This window comes from Thunnus thynnus, chromosome 9 (assembly GCF_963924715.1).
Source record: "Thunnus thynnus chromosome 9, fThuThy2.1, whole genome shotgun sequence".
Taxonomy (NCBI): domain Eukaryota; kingdom Metazoa; phylum Chordata; class Actinopteri; order Scombriformes; family Scombridae; genus Thunnus; species Thunnus thynnus.
Genome location: NC_089525.1, coordinates 19,656,469 through 19,677,705, shown reverse-complemented (window position 1 = coordinate 19,677,705; position 21,237 = coordinate 19,656,469). Strand labels below are relative to the sequence as shown.

The window sequence follows — 21,237 nt, the reverse complement described above, 5'->3', positions numbered from 1 at the left end:
GGAAGCAGGAGTCAGATATCCTCCCACCAGTGATGAATGTGCACTCTCTGGGTTAACAGTTTGAAGACATCTCTCCTGATTATGTGACAATCAAAGGCCAGATGTTTTTGTACAGTAAAAAAAAGACACAGTTTTGTCTCACATGATTTAATCATGATGTTACATTTTGCTCAAGTAATGAAAGGATTGACAACATTTCAGTTAGCATGATAGGTGCAAAATGCAATGGAAACAACACCGCAGGGTTACATCTGCCTGTAAAATATGACATGTTCCTCTAACTTTACAAGGAAACTGTTTCAAGTTATGTTTAGGTTATTGTTAAATTCACTTAAATCTAATTGTATTTACTTAATTTTTTATTAATTTAATTTTTAAAAGTTAAGTTTTTACAAGCTGTAAAATATGAAGTAAACTTAACGTGTTCTTTCTAACTGTATGTAGCTTTTGGACAGTTGTTTTGTTAAGTGAAAGAAATCAGGAACTCCCTGACAGTCAGTGGCATTTTTAGAGTGTATTTGTGCATGTATTTGTCATAGGTGAACATCAGGCGTCCGTTTCACCAATTGTGCAACACAAAACGTGCAGCTTCATCATTTCCTCTTGCGTTAATTTTGACATGTTTAACCAATCAAAAGGAACATCATACTAAAGGACCTTAGAGCTCACACATGTATCTATAATAAGGTGACAATCCTTTGTGAAATGTGTGAAATGCTTGCAAATCGCTTTTGTGAAATGAGCCCCAGATCAAGACTGTACAGTACATAGTAATAAAAAAGGCTACGTGAATGTGAGATTTCTTTTGAGTGATGAGGGTTCATATGTCAATCTCATAAATCACAGGGTTACCATTAAAGCTGAAACACTGGGACACAGATGTAGGAGTGGGACTGGTAAAGCTTTACAGCTCAAACAGGACAGACAAGCCATCACCCGGCATATTTGTCGGCAGGTACTTTCTGAGTCATTCTCTTATCTTCATCCTTACATCTCACTATCAAGATCGCTCTCAACACATTCTCCCTCCTCTTTATTAATGGCCTCAGGCTGCCTCTGACTCATTTATTCCACTCTGACCGAGTGTGTGTCTGTTCTGCTGCTCTGTGCTGTCACCAAAGCGAATGTGGCGTCTCTCCTGGCTCCTTTTTGTGGGGGTTATCTGGAGGGGACCCAGCAGCTCGGCAGTACCTGCCAGAGAATTTATTTCTGCAGTCAGACACATATTGCAAATAACTTGAATAACACTGAAAAACTGAGTGTCTGTGTGTCTTTGTACTTGCAGCAGCATCTTCTTCGTTCTCTCCCCGGCTGTTGTCTGTGTTTTTCTCCCTCTCCGATGGCAGTCCATCTGTTCTGAGCTGTAAACAACGAAGAAAACAAGCAGTCAGAGCTTGTTTAGTCTGAGCTGTAACACCTAGGAGGGACCGGGTAATAATCCACACTCACTTAAACACAATCTCATTAAGTAACTGTGCAGCCAAGCGGTTAGAAACAGGATGCTGCATGCAGTGAGTACAACCTAGAATCTGTCCAACGTTAACCTATGTCCTCTCACCTGCTCTGGCCTCCACTCCACTTTCAACAGAAGCCTCAAGTAGCTGAGGATGAAGAGGACACTGAGGAAGATGAAGTTACTTGACACGCCCACCAGGGCTGATAGGACAGGGTAGTAGAACAGGAAGTATCTGATGAAGGGACACAGAGAAAAACAAAGAAAACAGTAGTTGTTATGATGATCTGTTAGTGGATTTTTATAGGAGAATTACTTTTAGCAACACACAATGTGTATCTGAACTGCTGTATGTGAATTATAAGTGTGGGAGGAGACATAAATTAACCAAGAGAGTTTTTCCCGTGAAGAAAAAGTAACAATAATTGTCTTTTAGCTGCATATACTGCATTGTGAGCTATTGAGGCTATTGCTGGTGGAGAAATGAGTGTCTCTTCCTCCTCTGAGTTGATGAAGTTATACTCTTTCTGAAGGACTGTCACCAAAACTTGATGTTTAAGGAGATTTGTAACACATTTTCTTGATAATAGCAGCTACTCAGCTCTGTAACCACTGACTCTAAATTTCATCTCATGGTCTTCTCATCATAATTTGACAAGCTTACATTATTAATTTCTAGTTTACATTGTGGGTGTATGTGGTGTTCTATTTTTTGAACCTTTGTATTTTGTAATATGTCCTGTGTGTTTTTGCTTTGTACTGTTGGTTATTGTGCTGTTATATGTTTTAATTGTGACCTGCCTAAGAGACTGCAGATGAAAATTAGCTCTAAGCTAACTCTGGTACAGTACATCAAATGGTAGCACTGTACATGGTCCCAATAAATACAATACAACAACAAATATCTACACATGATGTCATACTGTAGGAATTTAGACAGCTTTCCACAGAAATCAGACAAACTATCTGTTGCAGCCTCATTCAAATATAGATTTTTCCTTTTTTCTCTGAGAAATGTAATGTGATTTAATCTGTTTTATGTTACAGCATGGTGTATAGATCAGTTTGATATTTCATACTTTGGTGCAGGTTTTTCTGCAGCACGTAGGCGACTCTCACCTTATACCAGTGAAATGAGCGTGAACGTAGAACTGAGATGAGTAGATCTGCACCTTGTTAGACAGGATCTCAATGACGGCTGTGGTTGAGGGGGCATACTGTTCATGAGGAAAAACATGTTAGGTAGGTTTTAACATGCACACACACATCACCACAACCTCACATACTTTCACGTTTCACTTTCACAACGTTCAGCTCATGATAGTTGTAAAACCTGCCTCTTTCTGCTTGCACTTCTAGCTTCAAGTATGCTCACACACTCACTCACACAGCACACAGCAGTCATGACTCACAGGATCGTCTGTGTAGTCTGAGAAGAGCTCCACCTCCAGTGTTTGTTTCTGCTCAGTGGCTCCGGTCAAGAATGCCGGGAGGAAGAGTAGCGTTCCAATGGTCCTCAGCAGGTCTGAACGGTATCGCAGCATACTCTGACCACAACAGGACAACACAGTCAGCCTGACTTACACACCTTAGTTACATCAAAACTTTTATTTTCTCATACATACCGTAGCTGATACTTTAAACACAGATGAGGATTCAAAAGATTCAGTGATGTAACAATGAATATTTGTAAGTAGTGCTGTGATGGATGTAAAAGTTTCACTTTCTCATTTACTCAAAGATGCAACTCTGTGCTATGTGTTAAATCAACAAGAGCTGATCTCAGTGGACTTTGATTAAGATTTTTACTCTAATTTAGTCAGTTCATCCCCTCAATGATCAATACTGAGTGAATAGAAAATTAGAAACTTCTGCACAATGTAATTCAATGCAACACAACAGCCCTGCAAGATACTTTTTTAAAATCTAGACTGAAACTGAAGTTGTATCTGTATTGAAGCAGTTTTACTGATTTACAGCACTTTTTGGAGGTTTTATATATCATTCGGCATTATGTTACTGAAAAGTTTCTGTCCATCTATTTAACAAATATGAAGTAGAATAATATTAGAAACACCAGACAATATAATGCAGTCAACACTTCTCTGATATAATCTCAGACTTCATAAATTTTTCCGGTCACTCAGTGTTTAATAGAGTAATTAAAGTCACTGATGTCATACCATGTCTTTCCTCACTTAAGCTGAGCACTGAGATCACCTCCTGTTGCAGTTTAGCTCTATAGCGAAGCATAAGCAGTCTTAATCTGGCTCTGACCAGGTTGTGTGATTAAAAGGTTATTGTGCGTCAGCGCTGTACTCACAAAGCGAGAGCTGGAGGCGGACAGCAGTTGTCTTGCCTGAGAAACACACAGCAACGCAACAGTGAATCACTGGAGTTTGCAGGAACTAGTAATGAAGCACAGTTTGATTGTATATATACACATATGGCTGCCTACAGGAGCTGAGCTAATCTCACAGAGCAACTCACAGAGCGAGCAGAGGAGGCAACTTGCCCCCCATCCTGAGAGAAACAGGTTGTCTTAATCATGAACATCCCTAGATCATGATTGGCGGGAGAGTCAGGCATCTCCAGCTGCAGAGAGATCCGATAGGCCTGGCCGAATGTCAACACCTGAATATAAAATTTTTGAAAAGTTACACTCCTGGGATAATTTCTGTGAATGGATGCATGTTTAACACACAGAGAGATACTGTACATACAATAGATACATAGATAGATGCACACACATAGACATACATGTTTCTTGTTTCTCATCAGAGAGATGTTGGCCACAGGATAAGAGCACCTAAAGGAGCCTTGAGATTCACAGTCTGTCCTACAGACAAAAACATGAATGAGAGCAATCAAACCCATAGTGATTACAATATGTGTTTTCCTGATGCAATACGTCACATACACACCTGTAGTAATAGTGCACAGAAGTGGAATAAGCTGCCTTGGGCATGTAAGAGTAGTAGAAGCTCCCATATAAAAAGGCAGCAACCCAGAGGAGCAGCAGAACAACAGAGAACACAACAAAACCCTGTACAGCTCTCTGACGGGCACGTGACATCACCATGGCGACAGCATCCTGGAGCCTCAGCAGCGCCCGACCAATGAGGACTGTCAGTTCTTCACCATCTTCTGGGCGCAGATGGCTTGTTTGATCCATTGAATCTAAAGATCTTCAAATAAAGCGACGACCAATTAAGTTAATGAAACTATTTAAAAAACAAATCAGGAAAAGGAGAAAACATAAAAACAACTTAGAAAGATAAATGACCCACATTATAAACAAGCTAAAAGAAGTAATTAACAGAAACATACTGACTCCGTTTGGCTCACAGTGGTGGAGATTGAAACGTTTTCCAAAAAGTTATCTGATCCACATTTTCATGTAAAAAAAGACACATTTAGCATTGTGTAAAGTCATAAAAATGCAATGTGGTTGATGATGCTATGATCCCATGAGGCCAAAGACACAAGCCATCACTGAGAGCATCGATAGCTGTGAAACCACCGAGTCCAATCTAAGTCACAGGCAAAAGTCTTTCACATCTGATGACTCCAAACTGCGTCATCAGTCAGCTGCTATTCTGACTGTTTTATCAAGAAGCCGAGAAGTGACCAAGAAATGTGTAACAGCTTGTTTTGACTTATTATGCATTGTGTAAAAAATGAAAGTGGACTAAAGGTATTTATCAGTTCTCCACAATAAACACCAAATATCTGGAAAATTAGGATGTTTACCTCCTCATTTCATGTGACGTAAGTTTTAATCACATTTGAGTGATAATATAGAATAAAACAGAAGGAAGGGGACTTGCTGAGATTTTCAGTTCAAGAGTTATGCTGGCCAAAAAGGATAAAGCATTTGTAACTATAAATATATTTTGTCCAACGACACATTAAAAATATCTCTTTTTAAAAAAAACGTATGGTGTCCAACAGCAGCATGCCTGTAACAGTCATCTGTAGCTATAAAAACTCACCGCTGGTTTCTGTTGGCCAACTATGAGCTCTTAGGAAATCAACTGTTCCACTTCTGCTTTCCCTGAAGTCTTTTGGTCCACGGCTAGACGCTGCCTTGATGAAATGTTATGAACTGAACCCCCCTCCCCAATAACTTATCCCTGGCTCCTAAAAAGCTGTCATTGGACAGGGTGTAGTCCATCCCACATGACGAGAGCTGCAGCTGCTGCCAACTGGAGCAGAGTTCTTAGCGTAGAACAAGACACTGACAACAAGGCTTCAGCACTTTGTGATATTTAAGAGGATTTGGACGGCAGCTTATTCCACAAATTATGTCCCATAAGAATATTTTGGTGACACTTATAAAGTCGATTTAAATAAGCTATATGTAGAACACTACAAACACACAACAGGAGTTACTGTTTTCTTCTACCCACACTGGCTATAGTGTTGAAATTATAAGTTGCCAATATTTATGAACCTCAGCTGTTGACCTCTTGTTTATTTTCTTTTGTTGTTTCTGGTTTTTGTCCTATTATCCAGTGTAGTAATATCCAACAGCGCTCCCAAGTGCCAAAAATGTTCATAACTGATGTGTGGAAACTATCTTTAACATTAATCTTACATTTCATGAGTGTTACTGACTGCAAAACACTCGGAGAATGTTTCTGCATGTAAAATTGACTTATATGAATGAGCGTATCAAGCTTCTTGACACATCAAGAAAGTGTTTGTGAGAAGGTATGTTAATAGAAAGAGTATCTACTGTACAATAAATACCCAGGTAGCAGTTTACCAGGTTATGTTATTAACTTACAATGTTCAAAGTGAAATTAGCAATTTTAAAAGGTGTTATCACATCTGGATGACATCTGGATGTTTATGGCTGTGAGCTGTGATTATGGATTGTGTTTAGATTTTCTATTCTAAACTGCAAAAGCATTAAAAAGACTCATTGCCACGTTACCTTAAGATCTCTTAAAATTAAACTGAAATCCTGGACCCTAAAATGTTATGATGCTTAGAGAATCAGTGCAGAACTTTTTGTTACCAAGTGTTTAATACATTTTGGTAGATTTTTTTTTTTTTTAAATCACAAAAACAAGATATCATGGACACAGGACACAATAATTTTTCCAAGAAATCCAAAATTAGATATTACTTCAATCACAAAGAAGTGAATAAAACAGACCACAGTACTGATACAAATCCTCAAAAATCAATAATGCCTCTGAGTGCAGGATTGACAAAAACAAAGAATAAAGAAAATATTTAGATATATGTATTTATTTAGATATAAAAGAAAACAAATGAACTGTAAAGAGAAATTCATGTGTATGAAACAAAATACATGAGTTTTAAATCCCATCCTAAACTGAGGAGATGTAGAAATTTGACATAAACATCGAGGAAATTCTCTCTCTCACCGACAGAATCTCCCCACAGGACAGAAAAAACCCGCCAAAAATTCTTCAAGCGTAGAAGAAGACTCATTCGACCAATCACACGCCGCGACTGGCGTTAACCGGAAGGAGTTATATTTACTTCATTTTCACAGAAGCTTTGGAAAACGTCTGCAAGGTAAACCGCTGTTTAATATAAGCGAGCGAAACGGTTATTATTCCTACCTTTGTAGTACGGGAGGAATGATGTTTGTTTTAGTTTATTTTATTGTAAATTCTCTGTCAACACCTTGGATGCCAGAGCTTATAAACGTTTCCCCGACAGTCATTAACTTGGCAGAGAAGATATCAGTTAACATTATTTACTATATATGCTGTAACTGTAACTCTGAACAGACTGTAATAATAACAACAAATATTAATCATTCAAATTATGATTAAATGAGCACAGAGTATTTTTATTTATCATACATTACTGTGGACTAGAGCTGCAATGATTAGTTGCTTAATCATTTAGTCGATTGACAGAATACTGTTTTGATAATCGATTCATTGTGTAGGTTGTTTTTTTCACTTTTTAAGCAAAATATTTGATGGTTTCAGGTTCTCAAATTTGAGAATGACTTTTCCTCATCTTACATTAAAGTAAACTGAATATCTTTGATCAGACAAAACAAGACATTTGATTTCCTCACCTTTGGCTTCTACTAAATTGTGATGGGCAGTTTTCACAGTTTTTTATGCTTTATAAAGCAAATCATTAGGTGATTAATCAAAAATAATAATAATCTGAATCTGACTGTGCTCACTTCAGGAGCCTGTGGATACGCCTGACACAACTAGGGCTGCAAATAATGATCATTTCATTATCGATTAATCTATCAATCATTTTCTTGATTGATCAATTAGTTGTCGGAATTGTCAGAAAATGGTGAAAAATGTTGATGCCTGTTTCCCAAAGCCCAAGATGACGCCCTCAAATGTCTTCTTTTGTCTCGATCAACAGTTCACAACCCAGAGATATTCAGTTTACCGGCACAGAGGACTAAAGAAACCAGAAAATATTCATATTTGAGAAACTGGAATCAGAGCATTTGGACGTTTCTTTCTTTAAAAAATGACTCAAAACAATTTGGTCGTTTTTCAAAATAGCTGACGATGACTTTTCTGTTGATTGATTAATCGACTAGTTGTTGCAGTTCTAGTGTGAAAACAGTACCAGAGTGTAATTTGTCGTTTTGTCCTCTCCTGTCTTCTGGCTGCAGGATGACCTGTAACAGCAGTGTGACTCGTGTTAATGTGTCATCGGTGGGTCAGGCACTTCGAGCACCAGTCCACCTAATGCCCTGTGAGATTGAACACAACGGACCAGCCCAAGTCTCACAATACCTCACTGCTACCACCAAAGACCGCAAATATGGTACACTCAGTAATGTGTCTGTCAGGTGTATCGTTTCAAAAAGAGAGAGTCAGATTGTTTATGCAGCACTGGAGTGATGGAAGTTTTTCTATTATAGAGGACTACACTGTAGTTAATTGTCATCGAACCACTTTGAAGAAACTTAAAAATGATCAGTTGGTAGTGCAGAAGTGATCACCATATGAGATGATTTTCTTACAAATGTAAATAACTAATCTTTTAGATTACACATTGCTCATAAAAGCTGACTGTCTTGTTTAAATAGCACAGGCTAGCAAGGATAAGGATGTCAACATGACCAACCTCCAATACTGGTTTCACGCCGCGTTATCATGTTACATTTGTATCCAAGATGAATGGAGAGTGGTGTCCAGCCATACGTCAAGTTACCTCTTGTGAATATTTGGCAAGGACCTTATCAGACCATTCTACTTTATTAGTCACAATACCTGCATCCACGCAAGTCACCAGATGTAATAGATGGAGATTTGCATCTCACTTACTTTATGATTCAGTGGATATGATTAGCAGGAAAATTGACTCCTTTTTTGTATAAATCAAAATACAGCAAATCCTAACATTTCATGGGACGCCATGAAAGCTTGTCTCAGAGGTCAAATAATAGCCTACACCTCATGTAAATGCAAAGAGTATAGAGATAAAATCCAATCTTTGAAATATGAAATCAAGGAATTAGAAAAACAACACAGACATTCACGTGACAGTATAATTCTCCAACAACTCAAATCATAACAGCTAGAATATAACATGCTTAATACACACAAGACAGAAAAATCAATAAAAAGAATGAAACATAGATATTACCAACAAAGAGACAAGGCAGGTAAACTTTTAGCCTGGCAGATTGAGAAGAAGACAAATATGGTAACATACACAATCAAAAAGGGTGACACATTTACCAGTAAGTCTAGTGAGATTAATGAGGCTTTTCTGAGCTACTATCAATCCTTATACACATCACAAGGATGTAACCTTGTCAGCATAAAGCATTTTTTGGACAAGCTTGAGCTTCCTGCATTATCAGGTAATAATAAGGAGACACTAGAGGGCAGTATTACAAAAGAGGAGGTGATGAAAGCCTTAACCTTACTTGCCTCTGGAAAATCACCAGGCCATGATGTATTCCCTGTTGAGTTCTTCAAGGCATTTAGTCCCAAGCTGATAGAACCTACACTCACAATGTGTAATCATAGAAACAGGTAGACTCCCAGAGTCAATGGAGCAGGCACTGATCAATGTTCTACCCAAACCAGGCAAGAATCCCAAACTTTGCAGCTCCTACAGGCCTATTTCAACTCTGCCCAGCTGTTTGAACTAAATGTTATCAAGATATTTGTCTGATTTCATCAGATTTTTAGCGTCAGAAACAGGTCACAGTGGTATTTCTTCCATCACGACCATCACGATGAGAGAAATAATATGTTAAGTTTTATCTTTACAAAAATGTAGGTAGCAGTTTGCAATTTTAAACGTGTAATCCAGAAAATAATTTATAATTTGAACCAGGCTGTTGTCTTGAGTATTGTACTGGGTAAAAAAAAGATACATTCTGCCACTAATAACACTTGTATTTGTGTATGATTCCCATTACAGAGAAGACGGTGTCATTCAGGGGGCGTGGGCTGAAGGGGCAGGAGCTCAGCTGTCCACAGGGCTACACCGGCCTGGTGCTCAAGGAGATCAACAAGACCGGCTCTGACCAGGAGGTAAACACCACCAACGTCATCTGTCACATCACAGAAGCTATCCAAGCTGACCAGAAGGCTTGTTTAGTCAAATATGAGTCAAGCCTGTAGCCAAATGAGGCATAAAATCTTGCAGCGGGACACTAGTTGTGTGGGAGAGTTTTTATGCCAAATTAATTTGTGTGTGTGTGTGTGTGTGTGTGTCCAGGACAGGACAGTGAGGGTGTCCTCTGTGTTTGACAAGGTGACCTACTGGAACCTGGAAACGGCTCCCAATTCAGACGATACAGTTGTCATGGCGATGGACTGGCCTGAGCTGGCTGAGGCGGTGAGTGCTTCTACAGCTGACTTAAAAAAAAAAAAAAAGGGTTTATTCAAAGACGAGGCTAACCTGTGTCACTTAATACTTATTTTTTTAATATAATTCCTTTGCACAAGATAAATCATAAGTGTATCTTTGTGTTGGTCTAATTATCAGGCAAGCCAGTATCACAGGGAAAAAACCTTGAAGCACCTTTAGTTATATAATGTAATTATATGGCATTATCTAAGATCAAAGATAAAGACTTGATCTTAGAATATGTAGACTGTAATTTAAGGTAAGTTCATTTATATTATATGAAGACTCAAAGCAGCAGTTCTTTATTACTGTACTTAAGAGCTGCAACGATGAATCAATTATTAAATCAACAGAAAAATAGTCAGCAACTATTCATTTTGAGTCATTTTTTATAGGAAATACTAAAATTATCTGGTTCCGTCTTCTTAAATATGAATATTTTCTGGTTTCTTTAGTCTTATGTGACAGTAAATTGAATATCTTTGAGTTTTGGACTGTTGGTCAGGGACGAAACAAGACATTTTAGGTTGTATCTTGGGCTTTAGGAAACAGTGATCGACATTTTTCACCATTTTCTGACATTTTATCGACCAAACAACTAGCAGCATAATTTATTTCTTTCATGCTCTAAAAATTAATCAACAACAACAACAACAATTCTAACAACTTACTGACAGTTTGTGTCTTTTTAGTTATCCGAAAATGAAAATGATTCAATGAAAAGTGGAATTTGCTGTTGTGGCACTGTCCTTTTTTATTGTTTCTCTTCAGTTAAACAAATACTGTCAAAACTGACAAAAACAGCTACATTGACAACAATGTTTCATTTGAATATCATTTGGACGGAAATACAAGGACACAGAGGCAGGTACAATCAGAGCTGGATGCTGATATTTGGTCTCTTCACAGATTCACGGGCCAGTAGAAGACTGAAGAAAAAGACGACTAAGAGGAGGCAGACTGGCTTCGCCTCAGTGCTTCAGGAGTAAAATGTACACAACAAAAAACCGATAGATGTAGTGTTTATATTTTTGTATATATTCTTTTCTAGTGAAATAAAAAAACAATTATGTTGAATCTGAGCATTGTGTCCTTCACTGAAACATTACAACATTAACACATCGTTTCTACTGAACAATGTTTATTCACAGGGTAACATTTAGATTTTGCACACTGGCTGCCATGACATCCATTAAATGATCAGCTGTCCAGTATGAATACCCAGTATAAAACTCTGGGGTTTGTATGGTAACACCAATACTACTGATTTTTCATCATACAGAAAGTAACAACTAACTCCAAAGTGTCAAACAGTCATATAGGCACAATTAAAGCTTGAAATTAAACATTTGAAGAGAAGGTAGAATTACTGTGTGTGTCAAAATGTGCTCAGATATCTTGTCATGCTGCAGAAAAAGTCACATGATCAATGGGAAAAATTAATCATAAAGGGTGGATTCCTCATGTTTTTCTCCTTTACTTCCTCTGATGTCCTACCAGGAAATGCAGGCTGCAATTGAAGTAGTTAAAATATTAATTAATTTTTCTCTCAAACCACTTAATTGAAAATGTAAAGGAAGTTCAATGAAATATGTGAAGTAAGGCGACTGTATATAATCCTTGACAGCCACTGGAAATGTATAAACTGTCATTGCCGAAGCAAAGGATTGTGGGATAGCAACCACTTTTGTAAGAGGTTGTGTAAGATAAAAGAGGAAGCACCTTTTTTTTAGGATTTAGATTCATACTATTGCTGCCACTTTTATATTTTTGTGTCAGTAAGAAATCTTCCTAATCAAATTTTACTGCCCTGTTGAAGGAGTTGAGGCAAAGTGAAGGCTGTTTGGCACAATTAATTTGCTACTTCATCAAAGATATATGTTTAATCTTGATGAAATGGCCTTATAAGACTGATATAAAACTGATGGTAAAAAGGGTAGAACCCTAGAAAATGGCACTAGTTCAACAAAGTGTGGGAAAATGACCTAATTCACCACCTGTAATTTTATGCAGGTGTTTTCTTCCTTTAAATAAAACATTAAACAGTACAATGCTACGTCAGTTGGAATCAGTCAAACTTTGCTGGCACACACTGAAAAGACAGTCAAACAATAAAATTGGTGTAACTGATAAAATTTTCCCTTTGTGTTAAAAGTAAATACAGAAAACTGTTTGTAGAGTCTCATACAACTCAGACATTTTCATACATCTTCTACTGGATGATCACTTCTCACAGTCATGAAATATGTGAGTTTTTAAATGTATAAATGTACGAATAATAAAGATATTTTAAAAAAATGCCTCTTTAAATTTACAAAGAGTAGCACAATAGCACAAATATTAGACCAGTTTGAGGGTTTCTATGTAGACAAACCAGAGGAAACAGTCAAACATTAACAAAGTCTGATAAATGAGGGCTGATACCAATGCCACACCGCTGGTGTTCATTCTGTGTGTGTGAGTTCTTGTATTTCTGTACTTATGGAGCTCAAATGTCCTTGATAGAATAAGATGCCAAGGTGTCTGTGTTGTGTTTGCAAATATAAAAATATTAATACAATATTTGGACAAATAGAGCAGGATGGTGTGAGCTGACAAGCAGATGTATATTTTTAAATAGAAGGCAATAGACAAGCCACTTAATGAGATGAGCTCCCATTCAGTAATCTTAGTCATTTCATTGCATTTTATGCTTTATTTTTTTAAAGCTGATTGATACCTTATCCCATCAGGTAAGTGTTGTATGTAAGTATGAAGTAAGTACTGTATGTGAGTATTGAGATAAGCATTGGAGGGACTTTGGATAGAGACTGAATATAATTAAATAAAATTTGATAAAACGTCAATGTTGAAATTAGGGCATAAATTAAAGCCTGATATTTCTGAAACTGAATTCATACTTTAAAGACTTTCTGATACCCTGCTAATTTTTCAAAGTGATGACGTTTTGTTGGTTCCTGCTTCTTAAAAAAGGACCTTGATTTTGGTTTGGAAGTTAGAATTAGAGTTATTGTGATATTAGGTTAAAGTTTTGGTGTGTGCGTTTAAGTATAGAAATTCAATAGTGTGTCTGTTTGTTTGTTAGCTAAGAGGTGGTGGTGGTGGTGGTTGTAGTGGCAGGGTGTGCTCCACATCTGCCTTGCTGCGTTTGGCCGGCAGGGTGTGGTCGTGAGCTTTACGAATGTGTCGATACAGGTCGCCTGACTGCGTGTAGCTCCGGTAGCAGTAGCGGCACTCGTAGGGGCGCTCTCTTGTGTGCACGATGGCGTGCCGTCTTAGCGTGTACGTGCATGAGAAAGTCTTTCCACAGACGCCGCACGTCGGGACATCCTCTACAAAGTTCCCCATGGTGTCCTGGAATTCCTGAAAGTAGGCAGGAGCGTCCGAATGCTGCTGGGCTGTGGATGGAGGAATGAGGGAGGCAGAGAAGGAGGAAGTGTCCTGGGAGGAAGGGCCGGCACCGGAGGAGGAGGAGGAAGGCGAGAGAGGGAAGGAGTAGTCATTGGAATGGGCGGACATTTGTAAGAGGGCCTGGGTGCGGGAGGAGAGATGCTGAGGGCTGCTCAGCTCCTCTTCCTGCATGTCATCGTCAAAGTCATTGTCCACTTCCATCACCGGGTCGCTCTCTCTGCCTCCATCTTTTTCCTCCTCTAGCTCTTCATCAGATATAACAATGGCCTCCACTTTGACTTTCACATTCTCTCCCTCATACTCCTCCGTCCTCACTCTGCCCATAAGAGGGTGAGATCTTCCATCCCTATGTGTGGGTGAAACTCCCGTCTCCCTTCCAGGCCTTGTGAGTGTCTGGGAAGCAGAGTGAAGGTTTGGGCTTCGGCGTTGGAGTGATACAGCGTTCTGGATTTGGATCTGGGGGTGTGAGCGCTGCGGTGGCAATTGTGTCGGGTTGGTTTGCAAGTGTGAGGATAGCGCTGATGCGTGGATCAACATAACCATCTGTTGTTCTTCACTTGATGTACCCCTGCGGTCAGTCTCTGAGGGTTTTCCAACAGAGTCGTTGTTACTGGGAAGTCGGGATGTGTCCTGATGGGGGCTGGGGCAAAGGCTGGATTCTGATTGGAGAAGGGCGACCGCTGACCGACTACCAGCCTGGCTCACTGGGACCAGGGAGGAAGAGGAGGGCAGCTGGTTACTGCTGTGACTGGTAAAAGATAGAAAAGAGGGAGGACATTAACAGTCTTTTAGTAACGTCAAATCAAGAAAAATTCCATCAGCACATATAGAAACTAGGGCTGTAGTCTGCTGGTCTGCTGGTCGACTAGTTGGTCGATATGCTCTCGTCCGACTAAATTCTCATTGGTCGAATAATCTCCGTGTTATTTTCATAAGGAGAAAAGTGCTACATCAATAGCTTTCCAGGAGTAATCCATTATTTCCTGCGGTGAGAGGTACAGACTAACAAATTACCTGTGAAAACGGGAGTGTATTCAAAACACCCCCGTTGTTTTCACAACTTTTAAAAATAAATGCTGAAGGTTAAAACAAACACACAAAAATCATAAAAATGTGAAATTCAGACGACAGTGTTTGTCAGCAATTTTTAAAAAATCATTATAGTACTTATACATTTGAGAAGCTGCAATCAGGAAATGTTTGGCATTTTTCCTTAAAAAATGACTAAAACAATTAATCGATTATCAAAACAGCTGCTGATTCATTTTTTTGATCAGCTAATCCGTTAATTGACTAATTGTAGCAGCTCTAAACTCTACAGATAAAGTGTTATTTCCCTACTACACAGACTGACAATATGTCATCTATTACACCACATCTCCTCTTTTCCCTGCATGAACTTTGCACATTATGTCCAGTGTACTGTATGTAAATACTTCTACACAATATGCTTTATGTACTATATTTTTCCACCATATATTTTACTAGAACCAATGATTGCAATGCACTTCTCTCACATTATGTACATTTATTAAAACCTTACTTCCATTGGAAATTCATGTTTTTTTATTGGTTTGTTGTTTGTATGTGTATATTTCCTAACTCTTATCTTCAGTCATCGAATTGATCTTTTTTTGTTTTCAAATTTTTCATTTAATTGTACTAACACTTGTCTTTCATGTGCTTAGTGAAATATGTTTCTGATTCAGATTATTATTGTTCTTCTGACTTCAATTCTGCTTCAAGCTCAAAGGAAACTATTTATGTTCTATTGTATTGTATTTATTTTCATCAACTTAAAACAGTCTAGAAACTCACAACAGACCAGTACCTGTACGTCTCAGTGGTGCTACAGGGGCTGCAGAGTGCTGACCCTTCACCCTGACTGCCAGTCCCCAACCTGGCGTGACCTCCAGAGGCCGGGGCAGACTGGTGTGCGGTGTGGCCCTGCAACAACTCTCCACCTGGGGGCAGAGGAGGGCCGTCCATGCCTGGCTGGGTGGTATCAGCGAGGTCAGGGCTCAGAGGGGTCTGAACTCGTGTCTCTGATGAACCGCCGCCATTTCTGCGCTCAGACTTCACAGACTCCAACAGACTCCTCTCTGTCATCACGGTTACTGATGAGAGAGGCGCTGCCATGGCGACGGGATTCAAGTGATCTGCTGCCATCACAGGCTCAGCTCCACCATCCCCCCCACTTCCCCTCCCAATCTCTACTGCCTTCCTTGCACCAGTGCCCTCTTCAGAGCGAGTGCTGTCTGCCTCGGCCACAGGCCCTCGTCTCTGAAGTCGCCTCTTGCACACTCTCACCACCTCGTTCATGTGCAGGAAGCTTGCCGCTGCCAATATGTCCTCCACTGGTGGTGACTCCTCCAGCTGCAGCACGCCTTCATACACAAAGTCCAAGAGCAAGCTGAACGCAGCAGCCGTGACAATGTCGCTGTCGAGTGTGACAGAGCTGCTGGTGCCATTTGCACCATTGCTGCCTGGAGAATCTGAGTAGAACATATGGAAGAAAGGCGAGCAGGAGGCCAAAACAGCCCGGTGAGCCAAGAAACGGGATGAGCCCACCAGGACGGTGCAGTCACACAGGAAGCCCCGCTGGCGCTGGGAACGCAGAGCTGACAGCAGCTGCTGGGAATGCTGTGGGAACTCCATCACCTGAGCAAAGGAGAAGATAAAAATGAGAGGAAAGCAAAGGCAATGGAATAAAGAGAAAATGCTGCAGGTCTGTAGTCAGTTGCATAATACACCTTGATGTTATACTTTTTGGCAGTTCTCTTATGATTTCTTTGGAAAATAATTACTTGCTCAAATGTAATATCTAGGCAACTGGCTTAGAAAATATCCTTAAAGGTTAGGTTCACAATTTTTTAAGTCTGTCTTAAAACAGCAGTCAGGTGCACATATGAAGACTGAAAGAGGTTCTTCTCGCTGTGATCATTCCTCCTGCTCATACTGGCCATTAAAAAATCCACTTCAAATGAGCTTTCAATGTGAGTGATGGGGGCCAAAATCCACAGTGTGTCCACAAAGTCATTTTGTGCAAAAATATATTTAAAAGTTGATCTGAAGCTTATATGAGGCTTCAGCAGTCTGAGTTAGTCATATCAAGTGGATATCTGCCAAATTTACAGTCTTTTAGCATCAAACTCATTCTTTGTGTTTCCTCGGACAGAGTAAACACAACTGAAGCTTAATATTCTTGCTTCTGATAAACTTTTAGATACATTTTTGCACAGAAGGAGGACTGTGGATTTTGTCCCCTATCACCTACATTGTAAGTGCATTATGAAGGGATCCTCTAATGGTCAGTATGAACAGGAGGAATTATTACAGCAAGAAAAACGAGTTTCAATGTTTATTCGGGCACTTGAGTGTTGTTTTAAGACAGACAAAAAAAAACTGCGAACCTGCCTTTATTGGAAGTGCATGTCGACGCTGAACTCACAATATTTGGGTGAGAAAATGTAACTTCCTGATAGGGATAACATCCTCTACAACTAAAGAGAGCAAGAATTTAAGACACAAGTTGTAAGATAAACATTTCACGGCAACAAAGTGTTAACAAAAGAGGATACTCACGGACCGTACAGCCTCTTTCTGTCACCGCTGATTGACACCTGCGAGTCTTCAGTCATCCTTCTACGTTATCCACCGTTACGTTTCCATGGTGACCTGTCCGTTACGATTAACAAAAGCACGCGAGTGAGAGACAAACGCGGACAACGACATTAACCTCACGGTGTGGCAGCTATCGAGGTAATACAAAGAGAAACACTGGTAGCAGCTGGCTGTCTATACAGCCCCAACTATGCTAACATTAGTTAGCCAAGTTAGCTCAGCCTCTGTGTTAAAAATTCCTGGACAGCGAGCTCCTAGATATAAACCCAGTTTGTCAGGGTGAATTGTAAGTTATCGTCCAGATAGACAGCACCGATTCTCATCACGGGTGATTCGTATTTTTGTTTATGGATATGATGAATGTTTTCTCACCTGCAGCAGCTGTCTGTGTCATGTTTTCTTCCAGGACAAAATGCTGCTCTTCTTCTGTAGTGCCTAGCTTAACCGCCACAGCGCCACCTACAGGCGGATACCGAGAACACACCAGGAAGTGAGAGCTCACACACATTTGGTTGAGCTGCGTAAAATCATGATCTGACTGAGAGCTGCCTGCGTTTAAATGGACAGTGACAGAGGAGGAAGAGGAGGCAGAAGAGGGAGAGGAAAGAGAGGAAGCCGCGGTGGAGAGGTGAGATATAATTAGCTCACACAGGCCCATTTCTGACTCATGACACCTCCGTTTAGTGGCTGTTAAGGCAGGCAGTATGGATTGTTTGGCACGGTTAAGTCAAGGTCCTATATTTAAACCAGAGCTATGATTAGAACTGACTTTAAGTGTGTGTGTGTCTGTTATGATTGATGCCTTCTCCCTCTGCCAGGACAGAGATGTCCGCCTGTCTAAATCCATGTCTTATGCTCTTCGCCATGGAGCCAACCAGATGGGTCTCCACATGGGTACAGGTGAGCTGGACACAAACTGGTTTGTGCAAATAACTAAGTACATTTACTCAAGTACTGCACTTAAGTACAATTTTGAGGTACTTGTAGTCTACTTATTATTTCCATTTGATGCTACTTTGTACTTCCACTCCACTACATTTATTTTACAGCTTTAGTTACATTTCAGATGAAGATTTGACACAATGGATAATACAAGCCTTTAAAATACAACATATTGTTAAAGATGAAATCAGTGGTTTCCAACCTTTTTGGCTTTTGACGTCTTAAAAAAAGCAGTGTGTAGTTGGGGTCACATTTCAGATGTCTATGAGTTGTTAACAGCTCCACCAAATAGTGATTTTTCCCTCTAAACTTCTCACATGGTTTCATTTCAATAAATGTTCAAATGATCCAATATTTCACCAAAAAATCAGAGGAAATTTGTAAAACCAATTTATGTATCAGAACTTTGTTTTTTATCTGGTGATCCTTTAGAGGGGCCTGACCCCTAGGTTTGGAACCACAAACTAAATGTATATAAAGTAATAATGATGTCATATATAATAAATACATTTAGCTGCAAAACCTGTGTACTTTTATTTAAGTAGGGTTTTCTTGCAGGACTTTTACTTGTAATGGAGTATTTTGAAATTGCTGTATTGGTACTTTTACTTAACTAAGGGTCCTGAATAATTCTTCCAGCACTGGTAAACACAAGTGAACAGTAAACACAATCACTGACACTGTTACAGGTTTTGACACAACTTTGACAGCAAATATAGATTTAAGCTAGATTGTTGTCTATTTTATAATGGACAGTGCAGCGTAATAGATCATTACAACTTCTGCTTTGGATTGTTCATCCGTGTCTCAACCTGGTTCAAGTGCACGTAACAGGATGAAATGCTGTACATATGCTACCGACTGCTCCTTGTCAAGCTGAATTCACATTAGAAAATACATCTCAGGTATTCGTTTGGGTCTCTGGTTCTTGGATAAGTGCCTAATTGTCTAAAACCATGGTGATAATGTGGTTAGTTTACCTTTTTACAAGAAAATGTGCATTGGCATGTGACAGGATTCATGATCTTACCTTAAAGTAGTATTGTCATTATTAGTTACAGAGATGGTAAAGGTGAGATTTCTGCATCATTCATAGCATCAATATCTGTCTTTTCGGTTTAACAAAATGTGCGGTTCGAGGCAAAGAGGGACATAAAAGAGTGTGACCGCAGCCATAATGACTCTCATCCTCATAGATGGTTTCCTATTTGTGGAGGACCTCCTGGCTCACTCGCAGTTCCGCTCATATTCATTGGAGGATGTCGAGAGAGTCGTGGCTGCAAATGACAAGCAGCGCTTTAAGCTTCGCTCCCACCCAGAGGACGGCCGCTTGCAGATTCGAGCCAATCAGGGCCATTCAGTGCAGGTATGCAGAGTTGTAAATATCAGATGAGGTGCTGAAAAGAGGATCTTTCATTTCCCTAGAAGACCAGTATGAAAGGATGTGTTAAGTCCTTTGGTGTATACAGTGTTTAATTTATATTTCAGTTTAAAACAGAATGGACTTTAGATGGAAAACCATCTTAGTGTTTCTCCTTTACCTCTCTGCAGCCACACATATGGATATAAAACCAAACAGCAACGTGAAGTACAATATGCAGAGATAGTGATTTAGTCAAAAGGCCAATCAATATGTTTGTGTGTGTGAGAGACAGAGAGTGAATAACAGGATGTTTTCAAGGTAGGATTATATACTCTACTCTACTACACATTTACATCCTGCATGATGGAAAATTAACTCTGGGAGATCCAACCACAGCTCAAAATACCAATGTAATAAAACAATTTACACCTTCAAAACATCACCTTCAATCTAATTATCAGCTGACATATGCTGTTAGTCCTCTGACAATCATTTAAAAAAAGAAACATTATTTCTAATGCTGTAAAATAAGTGAAAACAATGTCAGTTGAAGGCACACTAAGACTTTAGGGAATAGCACCAACTCTGGTGCTAAAGTGTGACTTTAACATGTGTCTTGATTATGTTTCCTTTTTTGATTATAACTACTTTAGTCATTGACAGAGCCGTTTGAAGCAAAAATGCACATGTGAGCTGAACATGAGATGTATACAAACCCTCGCTGGCCTTGGAATTTAATCCTGCTATTAGTTTCTCACTTTATGTTTCTCTGATAGTGGTCCAATTTCACCACAAGATCTTCACAACTAATTAAGCAACAATATCATCACCCCAGGCAGATTTTAATGTTTTTATCAGGTTCAATAAAGTCTCTGTGCATTTTAATATCTGGTCCAAAAAAAATCTCCAATGTGCCCTCATCCTAAGTGTTGTGTTAATACTTGTGGCATTGTTGTGATCAGGTAACAGATTTGGAGCTGAAGCCGGTCCTGGCTGGTTCTCCAGACTGCCCTGCTGAGGCCCTCCATGGCTCCTACATCCGCAACTGGAGCTCCATCCAGCAGCAGGGCCTGAGCCGCATGAAGAGGACACACATCCATCTGGCACCAGGCCTGCCAGGAGAGGATGGTGTCATCAGCGGTAAGCTGTGTGTGTGTGTGTGTGTGAGACAGGGAGAAGCTTGACAGATAAACATTTAGATTCATTCTTCCAATGGTGTTATTCTTTTCCCCACCAGGTATGAGGAGAGACTGTGATCTAGCCGTTTTTATTGATGTACCAAAAGCTCTTGCTGGTAACGTAAGACGCTAATGACTGCTAACCCAATATGCTCAATCCAGTCCAGTGACAACAAACTGACATGTTTAACTGTATGCGTGTGTCTGACTGCATAGATGGTATTGAGTTCTTCTGGTCAGAGAACGGTGTGTTGCTGACTGCAGGCGACGCAGAGGGAAAACTTCTCCCTAAATACTTCAGTCGAGCCCTAAAACTGAGACCTACAAGTGAGAAAAACAATCATATAGATAAATTCAGTTCAGATTATTTTTCATTTTGAGAGGTGGATTGATTTACTTGTTCACTGAAGTCACTTCGTCCT

The 21,237-nt window shown here is 39.6% G+C and overlaps 4 protein-coding genes across 10 annotated transcripts in view; 2 read left to right on the top strand and 2 right to left on the bottom strand.

Moving 5' to 3' along the window:
- Positions 1-131: 131 nt before the first annotated feature.
- LOC137189559 (seipin-like) lies at positions 132-5,577 on the bottom strand. Of its 5 annotated transcripts, none has more exons than XM_067599501.1 (10): positions 5,449-5,577; positions 4,378-4,641; positions 4,214-4,292; positions 3,944-4,087; positions 3,777-3,812; positions 2,866-3,000; positions 2,573-2,670; positions 1,559-1,688; positions 1,280-1,361; positions 132-1,191 (listed from the first exon to the last, which is right to left on the bottom strand). In XM_067599501.1, the coding sequence occupies exons 2-10, from the start codon at positions 4,626-4,628 to the stop codon at positions 1,046-1,048; spliced, it is 1,101 nt and encodes a 366-aa protein (XP_067455602.1). In that variant the 5' UTR covers positions 4,629-4,641; positions 5,449-5,577; the 3' UTR covers positions 132-1,045. The 5 variants fall into 5 exon arrangements, with proteins under 5 accessions (XP_067455602.1, XP_067455606.1, XP_067455604.1 ...); XM_067599505.1 differs by having other exon boundaries at positions 1,284-1,361; XM_067599503.1 differs by having other exon boundaries at positions 4,378-4,677; positions 5,445-5,574.
- A 1,294-nt stretch (positions 5,578-6,871) lies between these two features.
- rnaseh2c (ribonuclease H2, subunit C) lies at positions 6,872-11,379 on the top strand. Its single transcript, XM_067599494.1, has 5 exons — positions 6,872-7,009; positions 8,097-8,251; positions 9,866-9,978; positions 10,166-10,285; positions 11,207-11,379. Exons 2-5 carry the CDS (start codon positions 8,098-8,100, stop codon positions 11,228-11,230), a joined length of 411 nt encoding a protein of 136 aa, XP_067455595.1. The 5' UTR covers positions 6,872-7,009; position 8,097; the 3' UTR covers positions 11,231-11,379.
- A 1,913-nt stretch (positions 11,380-13,292) lies between these two features.
- On the bottom strand, positions 13,293-17,747 carry zbtb3 (zinc finger and BTB domain containing 3). Its single transcript, XM_067599486.1, has 4 exons — positions 17,705-17,747; positions 17,294-17,386; positions 15,540-16,369; positions 13,293-14,456 (listed from the first exon to the last, which is right to left on the bottom strand). The coding sequence occupies exons 3-4, from the start codon at positions 16,364-16,366 to the stop codon at positions 13,379-13,381; spliced, it is 1,905 nt and encodes a 634-aa protein (XP_067455587.1). The 5' UTR covers positions 16,367-16,369; positions 17,294-17,386; positions 17,705-17,747; the 3' UTR covers positions 13,293-13,378.
- The window catches only part of trpt1 (tRNA phosphotransferase 1), a 4,863-nt gene continuing 980 nt past the window's right edge, over positions 17,355-21,237 (top strand). For 2 of the 3 annotated variants that reach the window (XR_010929660.1, XM_067599493.1), the window contains exons 1-7: positions 17,355-17,470; positions 17,739-17,960; positions 18,151-18,232; positions 19,471-19,640; positions 20,600-20,777; positions 20,875-20,931; positions 21,032-21,142. Coding sequence is in view for 1 of the 3 variants with exons in the window: in XM_067599493.1 (XP_067455594.1) it covers positions 17,892-17,960; positions 18,151-18,232; positions 19,471-19,640; positions 20,600-20,777; positions 20,875-20,931; positions 21,032-21,142 (667 nt within the window). In the remaining 2 variants the exon portion in view is untranslated. Of the gene's footprint in view, positions 17,471-17,738; positions 17,961-18,150; positions 18,233-19,470; positions 19,641-20,599; positions 20,778-20,874; positions 20,937-21,031; positions 21,143-21,237 lie in introns of all 3 variants that reach the window. The other variant, XR_010929661.1, reaches the window with a different exon arrangement.